This window comes from Lampetra planeri, chromosome 5 (assembly GCF_965212315.1).
Source record: "Lampetra planeri chromosome 5, kcLamPlan1.2.h2, whole genome shotgun sequence".
NCBI lineage: Eukaryota > Metazoa > Chordata > Hyperoartia > Petromyzontiformes > Petromyzontidae > Lampetra > Lampetra planeri.
The window spans coordinates 14,492,551-14,517,941 of NC_136111.1; the positions used below are offsets into that span (position 1 = coordinate 14,492,551).

The 25,391-nt window shown below is 44.3% G+C and overlaps 1 protein-coding gene across 1 annotated transcript in view; it reads right to left on the bottom strand.

The window, feature by feature from the left end:
- The window catches only part of DYNC2H1 (dynein cytoplasmic 2 heavy chain 1), a 186,277-nt gene that overhangs the window by 97,118 nt on the left and 63,768 nt on the right, over window positions 1–25,391 (bottom strand). The window contains exons 52-69 of the mRNA XM_078594604.1: window positions 21,717–21,841; window positions 20,691–20,939; window positions 20,114–20,222; window positions 17,579–17,692; window positions 16,775–16,917; window positions 16,155–16,233; window positions 15,619–15,773; window positions 15,076–15,213; window positions 14,454–14,567; window positions 13,526–13,686; window positions 12,631–12,754; window positions 11,432–11,553; window positions 10,963–11,049; window positions 8,644–8,770; window positions 7,394–7,535; window positions 6,892–7,001; window positions 5,786–5,884; window positions 5,228–5,351 (exon numbers count right to left, since the gene is read on the bottom strand). Coding sequence (XP_078450730.1) covers window positions 5,228–5,351; window positions 5,786–5,884; window positions 6,892–7,001; window positions 7,394–7,535; window positions 8,644–8,770; window positions 10,963–11,049; window positions 11,432–11,553; window positions 12,631–12,754; window positions 13,526–13,686; window positions 14,454–14,567; window positions 15,076–15,213; window positions 15,619–15,773; window positions 16,155–16,233; window positions 16,775–16,917; window positions 17,579–17,692; window positions 20,114–20,222; window positions 20,691–20,939; window positions 21,717–21,841 — 2,322 coding nt within the window. The remainder of the gene's footprint in view (window positions 1–5,227; window positions 5,352–5,785; window positions 5,885–6,891; window positions 7,002–7,393; window positions 7,536–8,643; window positions 8,771–10,962; window positions 11,050–11,431; window positions 11,554–12,630; window positions 12,755–13,525; window positions 13,687–14,453; window positions 14,568–15,075; window positions 15,214–15,618; window positions 15,774–16,154; window positions 16,234–16,774; window positions 16,918–17,578; window positions 17,693–20,113; window positions 20,223–20,690; window positions 20,940–21,716; window positions 21,842–25,391) is intronic.

Consider the following 25,391-nt stretch of genomic DNA (forward strand, 5'->3'; position numbering starts at 1 on the left):
AGGTCGCGGATTCAATCCCAACCCTGACACCTGCAAATTTGGAGTTTGCATGGCAAATCCATAAGAATATCCACATTCTGTCAATAATATTAGTAAATTGCTTCTGAGCCACTATTTTCCTTATTTGGCAAAAGCATCCCCAACTTCAATAGGGATACAGAGGTGTTTTGCTCTGATGCTATGATTTGCTTTCATAAAAAGCAAACATCGAGCCAGGTGGTGTTGCAATTATAATGCTCGGCTCACAGTCGACAGTTCACGTTTTGTATGGGGATCGACTCATTTGATCATTCCTCCATAGCAAATAAAACGAGTACTACCTTTTTGAAAGGTCCACTGTGGTCTTCCTAGATAAGGAAAAGGTCCCCAAAATGGAATGTTCGCTTTCCCGCATGACATAAATAAGCACTGCCTGATACTCGTCTAAACAAGAATACATGCTGTCTTTTTTTTACTTTAATTATAGCACAAATTTAGTGAAAAGTGTGTGAAGACTTTTTTTTCCTAGTAACTGCTGATGTGGTTGTAAAATTACAGTCGATGCTAGGAAAATAATGTTGACTCTATGCATCATCATGTGCATCGTAAATGGCCCTTGAATATAATTGTGCGACAGCTCTTAATTAAGGTTCCCTGCTTCCCGCGAACAAGCAAGGACTGTGAGCCACACGGCATTCATTATCCAGGGATATATGGAAATTTACGAGGCATCCTCATGGCTTGGGGGGCTCATAATGGCTGTCTCTGAACATGGAGCCAGCACCCCTGAGGCCTCATGTATAAACCCTGGAGACAGATTCCTCTTTCTCTCTCAAGAGGCTTATAATGGCTATGTCAAAGCGCTAAGCCACAAATGCTTAGATCCTTGGTTGGGGCTCTGGGGCTGGGTGTCTCTTCTCTGTCTCACAATACTCATAATAGCCATGTCAAAGCACTGAGCCAACACGGCTGAGATCCTGAGTTCAAGCGCTGGAGCTGGGTGTCTAACCCTTTCTCTATCAGGGGGTTCATAATGACCATGTCAGAGCAATGTGTCAGCACAGCTTAGATCCCAGGTTCAAGCCCTAGGGGTGAGTGTCTCTCCTATTCTCTTTCAGTGGGTTTATTATGACCAAGTCAGTACAATGAGCCAGTCAGTGCAAGTGAGAATCTGTATTTTAAGACCGAGCTCCCACTTGTGATTTAACCAGGTTGTTGAGTTTGATGGTTTCAGCCAGCTCACCAATGACTTCACAAAATAAAATTGCATAAAAACCTTCGTTTTTTTTCTTCCATGGAGTGGAAAATGAAAATGACACTGTACAACCCTTACATTAAAGGCACTGTAATTAATGTTGGATGTCAGTTTAAGTAAATGAAAACAATAACTCGGATTATTTTCTGCTGTTAAATATACTCTTCACATATAATATAAAGGTACCAGCCAGAGTGCTTCATCTAATATGTATAGTATCCTTTATCTATCAGGTAAATAATCCTTGTTCCATCTTACACAGTACCTCCCGCACCTCCGATATGCATGGTTGGCTACGTCCAACATACATACATAAATTGTCTAATCCTATATATAAAACCATATCCTACACATAACCCTCATCTCATCCAATACAGGAATGCCATCTGATACTATACAGAACCCTTATCTCATCTGACACAAAACCCTTGTCCCATCCGAAAAATAACTTTGTCTCATTAGGGTGCCTTGGTTTGGCTTCCAGGCTTGGCCAATTTGCACAATCCCTTAAGGGCCATACATTTATGCACGGTGGATGTTTTTCTTTTAAAAACCGTTTTCAAATCTAAGGAGAGATGTACTCTTTGCTAGTATCACCCAGACACACACTTGACCTCACAAGCTTTTAATATATTTCCAAAAGCTTGTCTCATTAATGGACATCTGTGCAGTGCAAGGTCGGCCATAAAAAAACTAAACTGCCAGGCTTGTAATTTTTTTTCAGTTACTCTTGAGAGAAAAAGAAGATTCTGAAATATTCAATCTGAAATATGCTTTCAGATTGCATGTAAAATCAAAGAATAACTGGTTGTTATAGAAACACACACTAGTAACACATACAACTGAAATATGGGGTTGGTGGATTAGGCAGTGATGAGACATTGTGTTGTAAAACTCCAAAACTCAAAGGGCTGCAAAGTGACCAGGCGATGGGTTCATGGATGGTGTGTGTGGACTCTGGTGAGTGATGCTTTTACATGTGGGTTTTTTTTTGGTACTCCATATTATTCCACAGTGAACAGCTATACCTACGATAATAACCCAAAAACCTCTTATGGAATCACCCAGGTATGTCCTTAACGCTCGTGACGTTACTCCACATCGACCATCCCCCCTCATTAATATTCATGAGCAGGTGACGTCCTCCAAATGGACACCCCCCCATGAGATGGTGACGTCACTCAATATGGAGTACTCCCCCCCCCCCTCACTAATAATCATGAGCAAGTGACGTCACTCCACATGGAACAGCCCCCCTGATTAATAATCATGAACAGGTGACGTCCTCCAAATGGACACCCCCCTCCATTAATAGGGTGACGTCACTCCACATGGGGGGGCGAGACACCTCCTCCCCCCTCAGCGTCAATTTATAACCCTCACTACAAAGGCAAAACCCTCACGTCACGCGATCTCCGTAACGCTATTGAGACATACAAGTAAAAAGGACGTCATGATGAACAAGGGATTATAACGTTAAAATGAAATAGGTCTGTGTCACCGTCCCCTTACAAACTGCACACGCATTAATGCAATGAATATCACGTCGCGGTCTGCTTTTCGCTTGCAAGTTTCAGATTTACTGCAATACACCCGTCCTTGGATCGGCAAAAGGCTAGTTTTCCAGATTGCTGTTACAGTCTCATCAACATCACCATATGGAATTTTATCTTCCCTTGGTTCCCAACATCTGGGTGCCACTCCATTGACTGTCTCGGTGACCTGCCCTCCTCCATCCCGTACACGTGCTCCACCCAACACAACTTCCTATTTCCAATTACATGTATTATATTTTCCTGTCAGGTTCTATTCCAATCTTCAAAGTTACTCAGACTATCCTTTCATAATATTCCGAACATCTTCCATATGCACCTGTGTTTATATGCCAGAATCTTAATTTATAATTACTTTCATAAAATCGAGCTCTCGGACCTAGAAACATAAATCGTACTCCTGCATCAACACACCTGTCTCCACACTAAAATTGACCTATTTAGTCTTCAATATTTCATGTAATCTATGAAAAACCCAGCATGACAATGCAATCCGTCTCTTATTTGTCTTCTCACAAACCATTAATACCTACAGTCCTGTACTACGCCCAGATTCCTACTTCATAAATATAATGCAAATAAAAAATGTATACAAAAGTAAAACACATAAACCCTTTACAGATACTGTTAGAGAACAACAATTCTAGGTGCAATATTTCAATCACACCAGTAAAAAAAAGAATTACTGAGGCACAGAGCTGTTCCATTAACAGCATAGAGCAAACTAGCAATATTAGTCTTGAAAAAGCAAAGAAAAACGCGTGCAATTAAAATAATCCCAAGCATCCCCTTCATAAAGTTCTTCAGACATATAACTATAATGATTACTTCTTAAAAAGCACTTATATGCTATGAGACGATGGGAGGAAATGCCCAAGTCGAGCTCGTGGCAGGGAAGAAGCAGAAAGAGAAGTGTTTCACCTGCACAGCGTGGTGCCAAAATATAGGATGGCTGAGGCAACACCGAGTTCTCGAAATGGGTTGAATGAAGTTCACGGGAATAGTAACCATGGTCGTAGCAGTAATTGAGTCATTGGAGTGAATCAGTTAGTACTGGATCATCAATCAGCCTGCTTTACATTGAATTATATCAAGTACATTGAGGTAGGAACTGGGTGCTCCACCACAAATATGACAGCAAGATTCCAACTTTGGCCGATTTTGTGCTTTGTATAGCAGTAATAATTAGTCAGCGTTAAACAAGTTATAGGCACGGAATATAAAACCAAGACTCTTCGATGCCTCCTTAGCCAGATTCGTAACACAGTTTTTCCATGATAACTTAGATAAGAATGATATGCGAAACAAATGAATGGTTTTACTTTGGCTAAAAATATAATTGTTAAACATGATTGGAGGAACTGTAAAAATCCCAATCTTATGTAATATTATCACTGACTGAATTTTGTTTTAGTTGAACATGACCAGATTTTTGTCACCCCAATCAAGAACTGTATTCAAGTGATGATTGATGGTAAAATATCTATACATTGGGCAGCTAAATGTATATTACTCTCAGCTTGTGATTTAAATGAGTATGATGCATATAATCACTCCCTGTGACACACACTTATACATAGATTTTACATAAACATAATGACATTGTGACACACTCATACATGCACTGTGACATTTCAACATTCATTGTGACAGTGACTCGCACTCACCCAATTATACAATCACGAAGATAGACACTTTAACACTTAGGCTTTCGCGACCAATATCATCCATAATCGTGGTTTTTTGGGTTAGATCGCGTAAATAATTTATGCGATCTAACCCAAAAAAAACCTCTGTTATGGAAGATAGACACATTCACCATTCAGTTGACCGTGTGACCCTGTGATTCTCACTGAGCGATATAATTAAAATCGAGGATATTTGACGCATTTAAAACACACACATTCTCTCTAATGCTCTCACGCTTGATGTGACATTCACACATTCATATTCTGACGCAAACTGTGTGACCCTCACTCAATCAGACACATATACACTCACCCTGTGATAATCACTCTCACACACAGGCTTAAAATCAAACCCATGCTGTGACACATTCACGAAGACAAGTCTCACCCTGTGACAAACACTCACAACAAAGAAACTAACAAATACAAACGTCTACGACGTTCAGATTTTTGGGACCAGTACTATCAGCAAGTACCTATTAAGGCTCGCACACAGACAAAGGGGATGGTGTGGTCAGTATGACACCATCTCTTTTGTTTCCCCAGTGCTGATGTGTTCACATTACACCAGGTACTCAATTAAGGGTGAGTTGACCTAACCGAGGTCTAAGACAGGTTTAGATATGGATTGTCGTGGATGTTATTAATGCCCAGGAATTCTAGCATAGTGTGCTAAACACTGCACATGCTAACACACACCATCACACACAAACACACTAATGCTAACAGGCAATCGTTCATGGAATCAATACCCTGTGCGATGAGGTCTCCCCTCAGCAGTGGGTAGAGCACCGGCTCAATGTTCTCCACTTCCTGGATGATTAGGGTTTTGCCAAAACGAACGGCGAGCTCAAGCGATGTCATGAAGTTCACGTCCTGCATCGTGAGAGAAGGACGGTGAACAAGAAGTGAAGAAAGTGTTAGAAGTCACAGGTTATGGGGGGGAGGGGTCATTGGGTCATCGGCAACAGGACACACTTGGCTATTCCTCACCTTTTGGTGGCAGACACCACTAGGCCTCGAGTTTATTTGAATGAAAGTCACTGTTTGATTCGTGAATGTTTTATCAAGTGGAGACAGCTGTAAGCACAACCAACCACCTTGAGAAACAAGGGTAAAAATTTGGTTTTAGAGGGTTACGTTTGAAAGGGAAAAATTACTTGTCCAATGTGTAATGGTCATAGCCAATGGGATTAATGTGCAAATATAAGATAGAAGGGACAATCTCAACCTCCAATGCACCACTCACTGTACAGAAAGACAGACCTAGACGTTCGAGTCAGCATTGTGAAGACAGTGGGGTCATCTACCTGCTGGTTTATGACCTCCAGGCGTGTGTCCTTCAGATGAGTTTTTAGCCACTCAATAGCCCGAGATGATGGATCGATCAGGAATGGGCAAATGCCACTCTGCACACGCAATCAGACACACCAAAGCACACACACGCACATACATACGTATGTGCACACGCACATGGTGTGATGGTTGCATTTATGGTATAATCAGTACATTCACAATGTGCACTGTGTTCTTGGTGCCATACACGTTCATGATATATGTGTTGGCAGTGTGTACACGGTATTAAGTGTATGTATGGTCAAGGCGTAATGCCGATGTTCATAGTGTGGTGTGTGTATTCAGTGTGGTAGCGTGTGTGTGATCACAGTGTGGTGTGTATGTTCATGGAGTGGCATGTGTGTTAACGGTGTTAACGATGTGGCATATGTGTGTGGTCATGGTCTGGCTGGGTTATATAGTCCGAATGCTCAGCCACTGTATACCCAAACAGCTTTCGTTCAGCCGGATAGAGGGGGATAAACAGGCATCGCACGGGCTAGAGAAGAGATGGAATGATGTCGTACGAGAGGATATGGAACTGAGTGGACTAGCCAATGACTGTACCAGCAGTGTCAAAATGATCATTTGTGGAGGAAGCTCGTGAAGGACGCAACTGGGCAATAAGAGGCAGTTGCCCTCCAGCAACAACAGAGGGCAGAGGAGTGACACTCACAACAATGAGCGGACCACGAGGCAGCTAAAACGCAGCAAGTTGGCACAGTAGAGGGCACAGATGGTGCGTCTGTCAGTCATCTCAGTCAGTCATCCCATGGCACCTAGGTTTGTCCCATGACCTGCCAGCGGGCGTTCGATACGTCATGTAGCCTTTAAGGCCATATAGCCTGAGACAAGCACCAAGGTGATATCACCTCCACTTCGTGGTGATTCCGGTTGTTGTTGTATGTTGTTGAACTTCTTTCGCACTGTATGCAGCCAATCGTGGTAATCCAAGCTGCAATGGATCACTCTATGTGCTCATAGAGTGATCCATTGTGTTCCCAGAATGCAGTGTTCCTTCCACATGTGAGCCATGTGTGTGATGTAATCATTGGGTTCTCAGCGAGGCACATGTTCTTACCTGCAGCGTGACAAGTGCGTTCTCCATGCAGAGCTCATCGGTGGGGAGCCCCTCGCTCTTCCACTGCAGCTGCTGGCTCTCCGTGCTCAGGAAACGGAGGAGGTTGAAGTCTGGGCACACATACACATAATTTGGCAAGTGAACCACATGCAACAGCAAGAGCTGCATCACACAGCATGGGAACTAGGTCCTAGATACGAATGCTGTGGTGAATAGACAGGCTATCGTTTATAACTGCTTTTTGAAGCTACATTGTAAGTGTTGTGTTGCGAGTCTCAATTAAGGCAGTGTATTGTGAGTCATGAGCTGTTTTTTGAGTCACCAGCAGTGACAGGAGTTATAGCATGTGTTGAGAATCACAGGAGTGAAGGACATTATTGTGCATATTTAAGTCTTCTGGAGTGTTGGGAGTCATCAGATGTGCTGTAAGTCGTCAGGAGTGCTGTGAGTCATTGGGAGTCTTTGCATACATTAGAAGTCATCAGCAGCACTGTGGGCTCACCCTGCAGGCCAAGGCGGGCAGCCCAGCTACTCATGCTCACGCGTCGCTGATCCTCGGGCGCAGACGAGAGGTAAGTAATGAAGGCAGCTGCGAGCAGAGAGCGCGTTGGCAGAGAGTCCAACTCGGATGAGATCTCAGACACCTGAATGCCAACATCAATGATAAAAACGATTATTTGTTTTGATACAATGCCCTTTAAGCCAGGGTATCTTGGGAGTATTTTAAACACAATAAGCTACTTACATCATATCTCATATCAGACATTTCAAATTGCATCTCAAGTGGCAGCTGTCCTCCTTGGCACAAGGTGACTCAATACCGGGTTTGCAATCGGGAATTTGTCTGCCAGCAGGGGTTATTGATTTTAATGAGCAATTTCAATTGAGTAATTTTGGAGTAATTTGGACCCTGATGCTGGTACACAATGGCCTACTCTTTTGTAATGACCTCAGGGGATCTTAAACGTCCAATGTGAAGTCGACAGCAGACATCAGCACCATCAACAACACGAACACCAACAACACTATGATCAACAAGGCCAAAATCACCATCAACACCATGACCAACAATATCACTACCAACACCACCATCATTGTTATTACTAACACCATAATGAAGAGGATAAAATGAACATTAACACCATAATCAAAAACATGAACAGTACCAACCCAATCATCAACAAAATCAGCACTATCATCCCTGATTTCAACACTATCAACATCACCAACAATACCAATGCAATGAATAAAATACATCACCATCAAAAACATGTCAACATTACCATAAACAACACCGACAACTTCAACAACCTTAGACCATCGACAATATTAACATAATCAACACACTCCATACCATCAACAATACAAACAGAATTAACATCAGAAACTCGATCAATACCATCAACATTGCCACAATTAGCAGCAACTTCAACAATATCAGTAACATCAACAGTATCACGAGCATACAACTCTGATGAGAAACATTCCATTGTATGTGGCCTCTTGCAACCCCACATGATAATAATAACAATAGTTAAATTTATAATGCGCGCAAATTTGCAGACGTAGTGGCCGCAACTCAGAGGCGCGGAGCCAAGCTCAAAGTCGCTCGAAAGCATGATTGTAGAGGTGAGTTTTTAAGTCTCTCTTGAAGGAGGCGATTGAGGTGATGCTGCGAATATGCAGAGGGGTATCGTTCCAGACTGTTGGGGCTGCCACCGACCCCAATTGACCTCATGTGACCATGCTGACCTGATTGGTCCAGCGCATGAACTCCCCCTCGAGCTGTCCCACGAGACTCTCGGCGGCAGCGATCGTCTCCTGCGCGCGCAGGAGCTCATGTTCCAGCACAGCTGCCTCGGAGGTGCGCGACCCAAATCTGTGCGACACGGCAACATGACAACGCAACACATTTCAACAACACAACAACATAGACCTGCATGACACGGTGACATGACAATGCAGCACATCACAACACAGTAACATAAACCTACAGGATACAGTGACAGAGCAACGCAATGTATCACAACAACACAGAACAATATTCCTTCATTATTCAAGAACCTGTTCTCCGCGATTTTGGCTATACGCGCATCGCAACTGGAACTCTACGCATCGTAAGAGAGAAATTGATGAGATAGAGTGATGATGCACCACAACACCATAATTTAAGGTAATTTACTTAGTAAACTATTTCATACCTTTATATATTTTTCATTAAATTCATGTTAATTTTAAACACTTTAATTGTGTTATGATAATTTTCATGAATTTAATAGCTTATTTATGTATTTATTTAAGGTAATTCAGATAAAAATAGGTTTTCGTAGGCCAATATCATTATCCACGAAATGTTCTATTCATGAGCATCTCTGGTACATATCCCTTGCAAATAACGAGGGAATACTGTAACATTGAACTATAAGATATGGTGACATGACAATGCAACACACCACAACAGTACAATACTATCGACCTACTGGACACAGCCACATGACAATACAACCGACATGACAATGCAACAGGTCACAACAACATCGACCTAATTCACAAACAGTTTTTGAGGTGCATATCTATATATATAAAATCGCAAATCTGTCTGTCTGTGTGTGTGTCTGTGTGTCGCCGGACCATACGCAGTTTCATTGGACGGCGGTTGCCCCTGGCAACGGGTAGCGACGCATTCGCTGCCGGGTGGACGCCATTTTTAATTCCCGTTAAAAATATGCGCACGCATTTGTGGTATAAACTCGATATACCCAGCATTGCCCGGGGGGAAAATACATTTAAAATCTTATGAAAACTTTAAAACATTACATACCAATGAAAAAACAACTGTGTAATTACTTTTAAACCCGACGCGCCAAGAATCGATTCTCTGAATCGCGCAAAGGAATCGAAGGTTGTAGATTCCTTTAGATTCGGACGATTCCCGTTTACTATAAGTTGGTTAAAGTCGATATAAACTGCTACGAACGGGAAATATCCGGCGTTGACCGGGGCAAAAATGTAATTAAAAACTCCTGAAAAAATAAAAAAATAAAATAACAATGAAAATGAAACTCTATCATTCAAAATGTAAACCCCCAACATGCCAGGAATCGATTCTTTGAATCGCACAAAGGACTAATCGAAGGTTGTAAATTACTTTAGGATCGCGCTTCCTGTTTAATATAAGTTGCTTATAGAGTTGATATAAACTGCTACGAATGGGAAATATCCGGCGTTGACTGGGGCAAAAATATAATGGTGAGGGCGGTTGTGAGTGGCGATTAGTGAGTGGTGAGGGGAGGTTGAGTGGTGAGGGTGAGTGGTGAGGGTGAGTGGTGAGGGTGAGTGTTGAGGGTGAGTGGTGAGTGGTGATTGGTGAGCGTGTCATTGGTGAGGATGAGTGGTGAGGGAGAGTGGTGAGGGAGAGTGGTGAGGGTGTGATTGGTGAGGATGAGTGGTGAGGGAGAGTGGTGAGGGTGAATGGTGAGGGTGAGTGGTGAGTGGTGAGTGTTGAGGGTGAGTGGTGATTGGTGAGGGTGTGATTGGTGAGGATGAGTGGTGAGGGAGAGTGGTGAGGGTGTGTATATATGTAAGGTTATTAAGAAATATATTTTTCACCCGAGCAACGCCGGGTACTACTGCTAGTACACTATATAGTGGGATGAATCTAAAGGGGTATACATTTATGGAATATGGAGTGGTATCAATCAGTATATTTTAAAGGGATATGAATCTACAGTGGTTTGAATATATGGAACCAACAATGATATGAATATCTAGCATCTGTAATGGTATGCATCTGTCGATAATATGGTGGAATAACTATGAAGTTACTTCAATTGGAAAAGTACATTTCTACACATATCTTGTAAGTATAAGAATACATTTGCAATCACTCACTACACCCCTTACATTAAACCCCTTACATTGAGAACATGGCAACGTGATATTGTAACACTCCACCATGAAAAGATATAACACAACACTTCATAAAAACATAACAAAACATGAAAATAGATATGACACAACATCATGATAGCACAACACCATATGACACGACATCCTCAATCGTTCACTCACTTTTCCTTGAGTTCGGCCACTCTCTGATCGACCGAGTTGAGCTCTGTTTCCAGTTTCTTTTTCTTCGACTCCGTCTTCTGCAGATGCCTGAGGCCAGCACAAATACAATTTAAAGCATGCGACCGCCCACTAAAATTCATAATCATCCTTAGGACAATGAAGAGCAGGAAGTTTGATAGTTACACTCGGATAAGTTATATGCCAAGTTTCCTGGGGATGAGCCTCAGTAGATCAATCCTGAAACCCTGTCTCAAGCCATTGATCATGAAACCAATCTCAAGACACCGATTCTGAAATACGATCTAAAAACATTGATCCTGAAACCTTATTTCCAGACACCAAACATGAAAACCGGTCTCAAGACACCAATCATGATACGTGGTCCTTTCCCTTACTTGATCCCCTGGGTGTGGAGACATTGCCCCTGAGTAAGCGAAAATGTGCGCGTGAGCCATGTGTCTGTCCGTACCGCACCAGCTCGCTCTGCTCACTCTCCAGAGGCTGGATCTTGTCAAGGACGTGGGAGTATTTCACATTCGCCTGCACCCAGGCGGCCAGGGGTGCTGCGACCGCACTTGCTCGCTTAGCGTTCTACATCACAAAAGACAAACCGAAGTCACACTGACAAATATCACAGTCTACTACTGGTTCACTACTTATATAATCATAAATGCAAGAAACCGGAACCCTGTCAAGTTAGCGCTCACTTCCAGTCTGGTCGTTTACCAAAGTTGTTTCAAGCAATTTCTGCAAAGTAATTTCTACCAATAAAGGATTAATCTGCGTCTGTGATTCTTGACGCAATAAACAAGGTCAATCTCTTCGCCTCATATTTTGTAGCAAATTCAATTCTTGATGACAAAAATTTTATTCTACCCATTGTGATTCCTTCTAAAAGTAAAATTAATCAACTAAGAGTCACAACGTATGAAGTATGTTGGGTACTATTCAAGCTTTATACCTCTAAGGCTTGTGGTCCCGATGGTAAATGAGGCAGTGTGCTTAAAAGGTAAACTCCAGAACTTGCACCAGTTATTTTGTTTACTTTAAAACTCTCAAATAGCACTCATACTGTCCTAAGAACTTGAAATTATCTTTGGTCCTGCTATTCCCAAAGAATGTGATCCATCTTGTAAAAAATGTCATCTAATCACCTTGACTCAATTGATACAGAAAGTGATGGAATATATAATTAACAATCAGCTTCTCCATCACTTGGAGTCATTATAATTTCTCATTCATCAATAGTATTGGTTCTGTCAAGTAAAGGCGACATGTTAGCTTCGGTGACTCATGTTTGCAGATCAAGCCTTGAACATCTTGGAGAGTCACAGCCCTTAACATTTCTGTGATGTAAAAGTAACCAGGAAGAGGATGTTATAATGAGTGTGACATAAGTGCAGGCTGCCGGAGGTGAGATTACTGAGATAAGCATTGTAGTGGCAGCTAGAGGTCGGAAAATCAGGTGGAAGACCTAAATCCATATGATGGAGGTGATGAGGCTGCGAAAGTTGACTGTAGCAGTCAGGTATCGGCTTTGCTGCCAATGAGGGCCCTAGCAAAATGAGGGGATGATAAAGTGTGGATATGGTTAAATACGCTTCCCAAAGGATATCGGCCCACTATCACTAAACAATAAGAAATATAGGTCATGCACGTGGTGCTTACCTTGGGATCGAAGGAGGTCGCGTTGCGCATGAGCAACTCTTCCACGCTGTCACGGATCTCGCGTGTGATAGAGCGTGAATCAAATGTCACAATGTCGTCGCGCACGCCACGCCGCGCAAGGAAGCTGGAAATCCACACGCACAAACACGCACACACCGGTGAGCAAGCACACACAAAGGTAAGCATGTGTGCTCCAGCACACGTGCAAACAGAGACAGGAAAGCACATATACCCAGGTAAGACAAAGATGAAGACAAAGTTCCCCTATGGAAGCTTTAACAGACTGTTGGGGAAAGTGTTGTTAGCAAGCACCTATTAAGGTCGGCATAGCACACGAGGGGCTGGCTGACCAAAATCATACCGGGCCACATTTGTCCCTCCAGTGCTTATGTATACACACTGCACCAGATGCACCTGGACTGATTCAGATATTCATAACCAATGTTGGCTGTGAGCAGGAAAAAACTGCGATACTGTGTTTGTAGTGCAGTACACCAACCACTGTGCCACCGCTCTCCACGAGTAAAAATAAACACACACATGTACGGGCAATCACGCATTGACACAAACATGCTTGCAGATAGGCACATTTATTCACATGCAAGGGTGCACATATACACGCACATGCACATTGGCAAGCATACATGCATAGGCAATAATGCACGCAAACGTATGCACGCATGGGCATGCATATGTGCACATAAACGCATGCTCAAGCACCCACATACATGCAACAATACACTGGCAACCATGCACACATCAATATACACACATACGCAAGCATGCACACACAAACACATGCACAGATTAGTGTAACTAGTATTATGTGAAAGTCTATTATCCCTGTAGACATACTCACACATAAACACACACCTGTGTATACATACACTCTCACCTCTTCATGCTGACCCAAGATGTGTCAAAGGTACCCATAAGCCTCAGCACACCCTCTAGAATGTCACGAATTATGTCAGGGGGCATCCTCAGGGAGCGGATTTCAGAAAGTGATTCCGGTCTGATGCTGCCAACTGCCTGCTTGGCCTCATCCACCAGAGGCTAGAAACAGAGAGGCACAACGATGCATGGGGAGGAATAGGAAAGAGCACAGATTTATGAGTAGGCACAATGAGGCACACAAACATTCAGGGATCAGTAAAGAGAGGCACGAAGAGGCATGATGAGATGCGAGGAGACGTACGGAGATATAGAGAGGCAAGAGGAGATATGATAGAGTTTGGGGATCAACAAGGACACGTGGAATGATGGGGAGAAACAGGGACATATGAGGCACGCTGATGCAAGGGGAGGGAACGCATACACAGAAAAAGAGAGTGTTTTATCGTAGAGTGCTGTATCATTTGCAGCAGTTTTTTTTTTACATTGTATACCAATGATGAAAAAATGTAGAGGCTTTACCCTTTCCAGCAATAATAGAGATGTTAATATTTTCAAACACCAAATAGACCCCTATCATAAGGGATCAAGTCTGTATTAACCACACATGCTTGTGGTAAAACATGCAAACACAAGCATGTGTGGTTAGTACAGACTTGATGCCTTGTGATAGGTGTCTATTTGGTGTTTGAACATCTTAACAATTATGAAAAAGAAGACTAGGTTTTACTGGCAAAAAAGTCCCATAGACATTGTATACCAATATATAAATGTCGTGACATTTTGCACGATACAGAATGGAGTTATATTGTACAGGAGTGTTATGCATTGTGTGATAGAGCATTGTCAGCGATGTATCATATCGCACTGCATCATACATTGTTGAGCAACAGAGAACTGTCTCATGCTTGTGTTTGAGCAAGAGGCACCTGCACTTCAGCGAGTTCCAAATCGATCGCGCACTTGCGCTGCTCAATCAGAACAGCCTCCTGCAAAATTGTCTCCTGCAGACGCTCCATCTCAGCCTTCTGCACACTCACGTTCTGACCACACCAAACCAACTGCTTTAATGCACATGCTCCCTCCTTCCATCCCAAACTAAACCACAGCTTCATGTCGTGCGCGGAGTGAATTTGTGAGCTGAGTCTCAAGACGCTGACCCTGAAACCTGGTTTCTTGGAGTTCAATCTGAAGACACTGCCTGTAAACCCATTATCTGCAAGCCAAGCCTCAAAACATTGCCCATTAAACCTGGTCTCTTAGAATCAATTCGAAAGACAACGATCCTAAAACACTGTCTCCAAGAGCCAGATCTCAAGACAATGATACTGGAATCCATCCTCCTGGAGTCAAGTCTAAAAATTATTATGATGACAACTCTTCTCCTGGAGCCAAGTTAGAAGACATTCATCCTGAAACTTGCTCTCAAAAAGCAGAGGAGGTGTTGAGGGGGTTGTTGAGGAGGTGTGTGAAGTGTCTGTAAGGAGGTGGCTGGGAGGGGACTGTGAGGTGGTTGTAAGGAGGTGGCTGAGGAGGAAGAGGTATGCAGACCTGCATGGAGGTTGTGATGTCTCTGAGTGCCTGGTCAGCGTCTGCTCGTTTTTCTGCGAGGAGCGTGCTCTGTTCAGCCGCACGTCCCTTGAGCTCATCCACCAGGGTGCGAGCCTCTGTCAGCTTTGACACACCCGCCTGAGCACAGGCACGCACATACACACTTATATTTACAGAATATTTTGTTCTTACCTTAAAAATCTTTTTCATAATCCAAATCGACACTGATGTCAGTCTTCAATTTAGCATTATCCCCTGGTACTTGCTGCCAATTGCAGAGAGCTACAGTCTTTGACAGGCAATTAAAGTGGTGAAGAGGGCCCCCACTCATCCTAGTTCTTTTAAAAACTGAGCACAAAGTACTTGCACCTCCCTGCTGGTAACCATGTCTTCATAAAAAATGCATCGACATAGAAGTTGAAATTGGGCCTCGTGCAGATTCACAGTTGTTGTGAGTGGTGGTGGTGGTGGTGATGATGGTGGTTTTTTACGATCATGGTGTTACTGATGACGATGATGGTGATAGTGTTGTTAAACACCCACCTGCAGGTGCCCTTTGCGATGTATGAGTGCAGTGGAGGTGTGAGTCAGCACATGCTGGTAGCGCTGCACAAAGGCCAGGTATCGGCGCGGTGTGGCACCAAGCGCCGCACAGGATTCGTGCACGTGCAAGAACGCACGGGTCAGCTCCGCACCTCCTGTATGCGCACGCACATGCACACATACACATATATTTAAACTATTGAAGTAAACAAAGTTATAATTTTATATTACCAGGTAAGGCCAACTGAGCTATACAGCTCTTTTTCTCAGAAGCAACCTGGCCACAAATAGCAGCCAAATACTCTAAACGCATGTTTCCCAATGTGGAGGAAAAACCCAGAGAACCTGGAGAAAAAAACATGTGATCATGCAGAGAACATGCAAACGCCAAATATACAGGCAGCAGGTTCGGGATCAGACACACTACCTCCTGTATACCAGGCGAGGTAGTTAACATCTCGCCACGGTGGCGCATATGCACTCCCACACACAGTGTGCTCATATTCGTCTGTGTATGGGGGGTGCGTAGAAATTACCTGGAAGCTTTCCTAGCCGCTCCTTGGCCTTCTCGTCGGATCCGATTTCCTCTTCCTCACTCAACATCATCTCAGGGATCTGACAAACGGCAAACAACAGAAATCCTCTATATAACCCGGATGGCTGATCGAATCACAAGATATTTGCTTTACAGGACCGTAAGCGCGTGTAATGTTAGCTAACACTCTCAAACGCACATAGACACTCACAAAAGCCAGGAATGGTGGTACATTCTTTTGCCTTTTATAGAATCTGAAAGTATGTATGTGTTCAATGGTAGAAACCCCTTTCCGAAATCCAGCTTGCTTCTGTTGTATATGGCTGATAGAACCAGAGCTGCTGCAGATTGGGCCCTGTGTTTTTAGGTACCAGTTCCATGTTGTGGGGTTGTAGAACCATACTTTACCATGGTTACCTTAAAAATGTAAAATCCATACTCTTACCCATTGATCTAATAATTTGCACATCCTTTCTTCATGTAAAAACCATCGTGAAATGCATTGAAATAAGAAATGTGTTTGTGATCACGGATAAAGGGTTCAGGTAGTGAGCTTCGAATGTTTGCTTAGGGTTCATCATTCACAGTTGAGGACTGAGGGGTGAGGGGATGGGGTAATGCCTTAAGCATGGTCTGCTTGGACCAGCCGTCCATCCAGAGCACGGCGCAGCGCTTGACGAGCGCGGGGTTACTGTCGCACTTGAGCGTGAAGTCAGGGTGCGTGTAGTCCATGACCAGGACCACGTGGAGGTTCTGCTGCACTCCTGGACGAGCAAACAAGTAAACATTAATAAATACAATTTAAAACACAGTTTGCTGAGCACAAGCCCAAAGGCCTAAAATGTCACAACATCTTGTGTGCGTTACCAGGCATAGAGTGCTTGCTAACAACACTTTCCCGAAGAGCCTTTAAAGCATAAGTCTTTGTATATATATGCGAGCGTGTATTGGTGAGTGTATGTGCGGCACAGTAGGGAGCACAAGTGGTGCATCTGCCAGTCATCTTAGTAAATCCATGGCAACTGAGTCTGTCCCATGCCCTCCTGCTCGCAAGTCTTCGACACTTCATGTGGCCCAAAGTGCACCTAGCCTGGCACAAACACAGTCGTGATGTCGCCTCCACTTAGTGGTGAATGGCGGTTGTTGCTGTTGCGTGTGTAGGCGGCGAGGAGCAGTAATGTAGTGGTTAGTGTGCTGCAATACAAATACAGTGACCCAAGTTTGATTCCCGCCAATGGCCATAATCGATGACGAATATCTGAACCAGTCCTGTGTGCAGTGCTGATGTTTATTGGTGCTATATCGGAACCTCTTGTGTGCCATTGCGACCTTGATAGGTGCTCGCTAACAGCATTTTCCCGAAAAGTCTGTTGAAGGCTATATGGAGGCTGTTTGTTTTGTATGCGAGTCCGAGTGAATGCGCACGGCGTGTGAAGTAGTTGTAGATGGGCCCTGTGAATCCGTCTTGTGAAGCCGACTCCCTCAGCGGTGCCAGCAGGGGCTCCAACTCCTCTGGGGAGAACAGCCCGGGTACCTCGCCTATACTCGCAAACACACACACATACATACACAAATATTTCCCATATAGACTTAACATACTGTTGGAGCAAGTCATATTAGTCAGCACCTATGAAGGCCAATACGGCACACTAGGGGGTGCTTTAATGTTTACACACTGCACCAAGTTCTTATTGAGGTTCAGTCAACCGAGTCGAGGTCCAGGACCAAATCATATATCATTCACCAATGATGTTAGCTGCGGCCGAAAGTCAAATTCAGTGCACGGGCTTCATAGATGATGCAAGATACCCCAGGCAGGTGTACTTTAAGTGGCGCTCATGGTGAGGCCCCATCTCGTTGTAGAAAGCTGCAACTACAGAATGAGCAGAAATTGCATGGTCATCAGCAAACATAATGTTTGACCATTCGGGAGTCATCCCTTTAATGAATCTAAACATCTATCAGCCTCCCATTATATCATTACCAGATTGTACATCAATGGATGGCTTCACAAACTACACAATAAAAACAGATTTTAGATAATGTAGAAGGTATAGGACACCCCTGTCACATTTCAAGATGAACAGGGAATGGCTCTGACGCCTGGCCATGTAGCATTACCTAGGTTTGCCTATCATCATGAAGGTCCAGCCAGAGGGACCCTCACCCTCTGTTCATACAAAGATGAAGATCCTTTCTATAGCCTGAACAAACTGTTGGGGCAAGTGTTGTTAGCGAGCACCTATGAGGGCTGGCACGGCACACGAGGGGGTGGGTGGCCAGCACCACGCTTGATCACCTTTGTCTTCCCTATGGTGATGTTTACACACCGCACCAGGCTGAGTCGACCTAGAGGAGGCCCAGGACCGGTTCAGATATTCGTCACTGGTGTTGGCCATGAGCGGGAATCAAACCCGGGTCACTGGGTTCATAGCGCAGTATACTAACCGCTACACCACCGCTCCCCATTCGTCACACACACAACAACAGCAGCCATTCACCACTAAGTGGCGGTGACATCACCATGGCGCTTGTGCCAGGACGGGTGCACTCCGAGGCCACATTAAGTTTTGAAAGGCTCGCTGACAGGTTACGGGATAGAAGCAGGTGCCATGGGTTGACGGAGATGACTGGCAGATGCACTACCTGTGCCCCCTACTGTGCCAACTTGCTGTATTTTAGCCACTCGGTGCTCCGCTCATTGTTTTGAGTGTCACTCCTCTGCCCTCCACTATTATTGGAGGGCGACTACCTCAGGAGTGTCATTCACGAGCCTCCTGCATATAAGCCGATCTTGACACCGCTGGTACCAGTCGTCGGTAAGTCCACGAAGCTCCGCATCCTCCTGTATCGCATCAGTCCATCTCTTCTCCATCCTGTGCCATGCCAGTTTAGCCCCCTCTATCCGACTAAACAGAATCTACTTGGGCATGCGGTGGCTGGGTATGCAGGCTACGTGACCCAGCCAACACAGCCTTGCCCACCAGAGGAGCTCACTGATGGGAATGTGTCTAGATCTTTCAAGGATATGTGAGCTCCTCACACAATCCAGCTTGGTTAAACCCAGGATCGACCATAGGCAGACCAGCCTTAAAGTTTCAAATCGGCATAGATATTCCATTAGAGGGGACCATGTTTTCCAAGCAAAAATGTGAGGGCATGACCCGGAACTGCATGTGGAGCGATAGACCAAGTAACTTCCACACAGCGTTACGCAGATGACAAAAAGATAATGCCATTCGGCTGATTTGGAGTGAGATCTCTGCTACCAAACCAAAGGTTGCATTAGCACATTACCCAGGTACGGAAGCTTCTCCATTCTCTCCACAACTATCCCATCACTCATGGGGAGTTTAGAGGGTGGAGTATTGGATGATACAAAATAGCTAGGCAGGTGCTTATTATTGGTGGCACTGATGCTAAGGCCCCACCTAGTGGCATGCTCCAGGTGCAGGAGCAGAATCTCCAACTCCTCAGTGTGAGCAATAACCATCAGATCATCAGCGTACATAACATGGTTGACCAGTAGGGAGCCATCCCTTGACCTTGATACATTCTAGTAGTACAGCCATGGAAGACTTCTCGAACTACATGGTCGAAGATGATGTTAAATAATGTGGGAGCCAGACGGCATCCCTGTTGAATCCCAACGTGAACAGGAATGGCTCTGACTCCCGGCCACGCAATGTTACCCGAGCCTACCCACCATCATGAAGGTCCTTAATGATTGTGCGCATAGAAGTCAGGGACCTCGAAAGCACGAATAGCAAGCCAGAGCCCTGGCGTACTGATGGTATCGCAAGCCTTGACCAGGTTAATAAAGCACACACAGAGAACACCCCAACATTTAGAACAAGTGAGAACCCACAGAACACCAACTGGGTCATGCTGAAGGGGATGGCGATGGTGGTGAGAAGTGAGGCCTCTTTGTGTAAAGATCAGGGTTTATCTCTGCTGCACCTGATGAAAGCAGGCTGTTGACGATCTCAAGAAACTCAGGTGACAGCATCTGGAAATCTTCTAGCAGCAAGCCCACCTGCAGGCCCTCGACACCGGCCTGCTGCATCAACTACTCTCACATGCATGCACACATGTACAGATTATAAGCACACAAATGAACATTTGTACAATTCTGCACAATCAAACATACAAAGCAACAGTGGAGTCAAAGTAGACATGTCTCCCTAATCAAAGGAGCAATTGGGCAGCAGCCTCCATCACCAAATCTACAACCACCATCACCACCAACACCACATCTATTATTACTTTCACCACATTACCACTACACCACATCACCTCCAAAACCTTGTCTATATAACTACCACCTCACCTATGTCTCTTATATCATGAGACGCTCATTATATATGCATTTAATTGCAAGGTTGAGCAAAGTAAAATGAGAAACAATACAGACGTGGTCAAAATCAGACCACAAAAAGTAGCGATTCTGTAAAAGAATTACATTCCCGAATTATGATAATCCATTGCATTTCTGGGATTTGTGTAACTTGGTCCGTAGCCAGTGGGCCCTCCTCACCCCTTTTACGTCGCCACGGAATTGCTTGGAGCCATAGGTGCGGGAGACACGGGGCGAGAGGAGGGAAAGGCCATGCATGGAGGCGGCAAGGGTGGCGGCCGTGCGGCGCCCAACGCCACTGGGCCCGGCGAGCAACAGGGAGCCCCCGGGGCGTGACAACACACGCTCCGCTCGTGCCACCGCCGCCAGCAGCTCCGGGAAGAGCAGCAGCCGCAGTGGGCGGTACTCACGGGCAAAGTGCACGAGGCCCTGGTATTGGGACACACACATAGACACAAGCACACATACACACAGATATATACTTTACACATAATAATGTTGCCTATTCTTTACCCAAAAAATGCCTCTATTTTTAGAGAGCTATCATCATGACGATCATCAACAACAACACTGTTAACAGTTGGAGCATGACCGTTAGCAGCAGCATTTTCAGTAGCTTCAAGACCATTATAAATAGCAGCAGCAATAGGAGTATTATAATTTTCATCCTGGCTAGTCCCATGACTACCCATCACGACTAACACCAAAGCTGTGGCCACCCTGGGAACTGGTTGGTATCAGACTCGGTGGTTCTAGTGTTGGTTGCACACTGGGAATAAGGAAACTGCATTTCCTTATTCTTATCTTTGTGCACACGAAGTCTGCTGAACAACTGGATATATCTGACAGAGGGACACAACTGGAAAACACAGGAGAGTATAGATACCTAGAACAGCTATTGAAGGTGGATCATCTTCTTATTGAAGCTCTTAATATTGGAGAATTAGAGTAAATGTATGAGTGGGTTTGTGTGTATGTATGAGATTGTTTGTGTGGTACGTGGCCTCAAAGTGCACCTGGTCTGGCACAGGCGCCGTGGTGACGTCACCACCAGTTAGTGGCGAATCGTGGCTGTTGTTGTATATGTGATGCTGGCCACCCACCCCCTAGTGTGCCGTGCCGGTGTAGGGGCAAGTGCCCGCTAACAGCACTTGCCCCTACAGTCTGTTAAGGCTATACGGGGGATCTTTGTCGTTGTGTACATGCCTTCTTGATAACGCTCTTCAGGTCAGAAGATGACAGCCGTCCCAGCGGTTTGCCGTGCTGCGGCAGCGGCTGCCCTGGAGCACTCACAGACATGTGGTGTGCGCCCCACGTCACGTAGTATGCGTCTGAGAACACCCACACACACAGAAGCAGAGGTGTTAGCATGCACCAATTAAGGCTGGCAGAACCCATATAGTAGTGACACATCCAGGGAAATGCTTGATCAGCAAGTTTAGCCTCCAACATGTTGTATTACACAAATTATTCATTTTAAGCAGTGAACCTTAGCATATTCGGTCTCATATAGTCCCTACCTCGCTGTCCTCTCTATGTGCTGTGAAGAATGGCCATTTCCCAAAACGTAGATTTTTTGTTATTATAGCATACGGGCAGTGTCCAACTTACAAATGGGTTTCGTTCCCGAGTCCCGTTCATAAGTCGAACGGTTCGTAAGTCAGAATACTAAATTTGACTTATTTAAATGGAGTGTTATAATTCTGTGTTATGGTTCAACAAAACAGGAAAGCATTGTTTAACTCATAAATAAGAAGAAATGTTGTACATCTGCAAATGATACTGTAATAAATATCGTATATTAAAATAAAGTAACATAAATAAATAAAAATCTGGATTATTTTCACTTACCTGATGCCAGATTATTTATAGAAAGGGGAGTTGTAATGAGTCCCCACAATTTCACACGCGCGCGCACGCACGCACACACACTCACAACAACAACAACGACGACGATCCCCCATATAGGCTGAACACACTGTTGAGGCAAGTGCTGTTCCTGAGAAGCGCCGATGCAGGCCACAACAAACACAAGGGGGTAGGTGGCCAGCACCACGCCGGGCCACCTTTGACTACCCAGTGGTGATGTTTACACCGTTCCAAGTACTCATTTTAGGCTGCGTCACCTAGGGGAGGTCCAGGACCCATTCAGATAATCGTCACTGGTGTTGGTTGTGAGCAGAAATCGAACTCGGGTCGCCGGGTTAGTAGCGCAGCATGCTAACTGTTTTACTACCGCTCCCCAAACAGGCAGACACTTGTGCATGTGCGTTTGTAAATTGGGGAATACCTGTATTCAGACCAGTTTATATTATCAGCCTATTTGTCTAAACTAGGGATCGTGCTAATTACTACATTGAAATTATTTCGCAATGTACATAACCAACCATGCTAATCGGAGGTGTGGGGAAGAGCCAAGACTAAAATCTAAATGTACGAGGTTACACTAAATAATAAACCACAAGCTGCACGATGCATTGTCCAATCTATTGTTCAATGGTCCAATTGTTGTGTAAGATCCCCCACATAACCATAGAACAAATTAGAATTTTATTGTACAGGAGACTCTCGAATATCGTGGGGGTTACGTTCTTGAAAAGTGGCGCAAAAGCCAAAACTGTGATATTCAATACTTAAGCCGTACCTAAATGATGGGGTTAGATACATAGCAAACAAAAATATACGCATCACAATCGACATACGTACTGTACTGTATATATAAACTAAATAATAATAAACATGTAAAACCCTATACAATAAACATTCCTAGATAATAAATAGTATGATAAATTCTGAATAAATACTATACTTACCGATGATGATCCAAAGCAGGTAAGTGTGTTTTTGATCGCATTATTGTAACGGTTAGCATGCTGCGCTACAAACCTGGTTACCCGAGTTCGATTCCAGCTCATGTCCAACACCAGTGACGATTATCTGATTCGGTCCTGGACCTCCCCGAGGTTGACTTAGCTTCAAATGAGTACCTGGCACGATGCGTAAACATCGCCTTTGGGAAGACAAAGGCGGCTGAGCATGGTGCTGGTCACTCACCCCTGCCGACCTTCATAGGTGCTCGCTAATAGCACTTGCCCCAACAGTCTGTAAATAGCCTATATGGGGGCTCTTTGTCTTTATCCGCAGAATGCTTGCATGGCAAAGGTTGAGGTGCGATTGATACACCCACAATATTTAAGGGTCTCCCGTATATACAATTGTATATACAGCGATCCCTTACCAACTGCGGAATTCATGTATACACGGTTTAATATCTGTATACAAATTTACCAACCACAGCCTGCAAAATTTGAGTATCCAAGGGTAAGTGCGGGTCTGTAACACGCATTTACATATTTTGCTGGGCAACGGTTCTCCTCCACACTACTGTGCCACCTGTGGCGCTGCGTAGTTTATCAGCTGTCTCTCTGTTTTATTGTGATTCTCGCAGCACATAGACCGCATCACATCGCAACTGGATATTTTTCTTCTGTTTTGCTATCCATCCTATTTTTTTTAAGAAAAGAACCAGCACCGCCGGTCCAGTCACCAGCACCACCGATCCAGTCACAAGCACCAAAGATCTAGGCAGTAGTGCCACTGTGCCTGTCTCCTCGTCTGTGCCTGTCTCTGTGCCTGTCTTCCCACCTGCCTCCTTGTCTGTCCACTCATCTGTCATTGATGACCCGTAGGAAGAAGGGGTGGGTGAGCTGAGCCCCTCCTGCTTCTAACCACCCCTTCCCCCCATCATCTCATTGTCATCGTTATTATCACTGACATCGTCATCTTGGTAATTTTGGAACTCTCAATTTTCAAGGTATGAAAGTTAATGTCATGTTTATTTATGCTTTATTATGTTGTTGAGTAATATACTGTATTTTATTCATATTTAGTGAAGAAATTGGAAACTTAGTTATACTATGACGAGTCTGACCACAGAAGTGGTTCCCCTAACCCCTTATTTCCCATAGGCTCTGTATTTTACCAACTGCGGATTTGCCTAGAATGGACTTTTCCAGGAACCTGACCCCCGTGGTGGGCGAGGGATTTCTGTACTGTCAAATTGCAATCTAATATCAAGATTCTTTATGCAAACAGAAAAAAAACCTTAGGAAAAAAAAGGAGGGTGGAAGGAGGTCAAAGCACCGATATATGGGAGAGAAGAGACATCAACACCACAGCAACCAGGGACTTGCCCTAACGAGCCTTAGGGCAGCTAAGGAGAGCCCCATATAGCTTAACATTGGCGGTTTGAGCAAGCACGAAGTACCTATTAAGCCCAGCACAGTGCACGAGTGGGTGGTTTGGCAAATACCACTCCTGGTGACCTTTATCTTTAAACTGATGATGTTTACACAGTGCACTAGGCACTCATATAAGGCTGAGCCAATCTACGAGGGGCCTCAGAAACGATCACTAAACTAAACTATAATAAACTATTTTTACTCTTTGAATTAAGAATTCATTCTATCTGTTCACCTACGTGACTTTATCGAAAAAACCAAAGAGTAACACAAAAAAATGTCCCCTCATCCTTGCAGTCACGAAAACTTCAAATTTAGAATTAAACTATTTTTACTTTACCAAATAAGGCCCACTGAGCTATACAGCTCTTTTTCAAAAACTGGAGGACCCAGAGAAATATCCACGTGACCATGGGGAGAACATGCAAACTCCAAATATATAGGTGTTAGGGTCGGGATTGAACCCACGACCTCATGTGTACCAATGGAGGTAGTTAACATCTCGCCACCGCTGTGCTGATCAGATAACACTTGACATTGATATTAACAGTGGCCACGATTCAAACCCGGGTACCAGGGGTCAGAGCACAGCGCACTAATACTGTGACACCACTCTTCACAATGTGTACACGTATACACA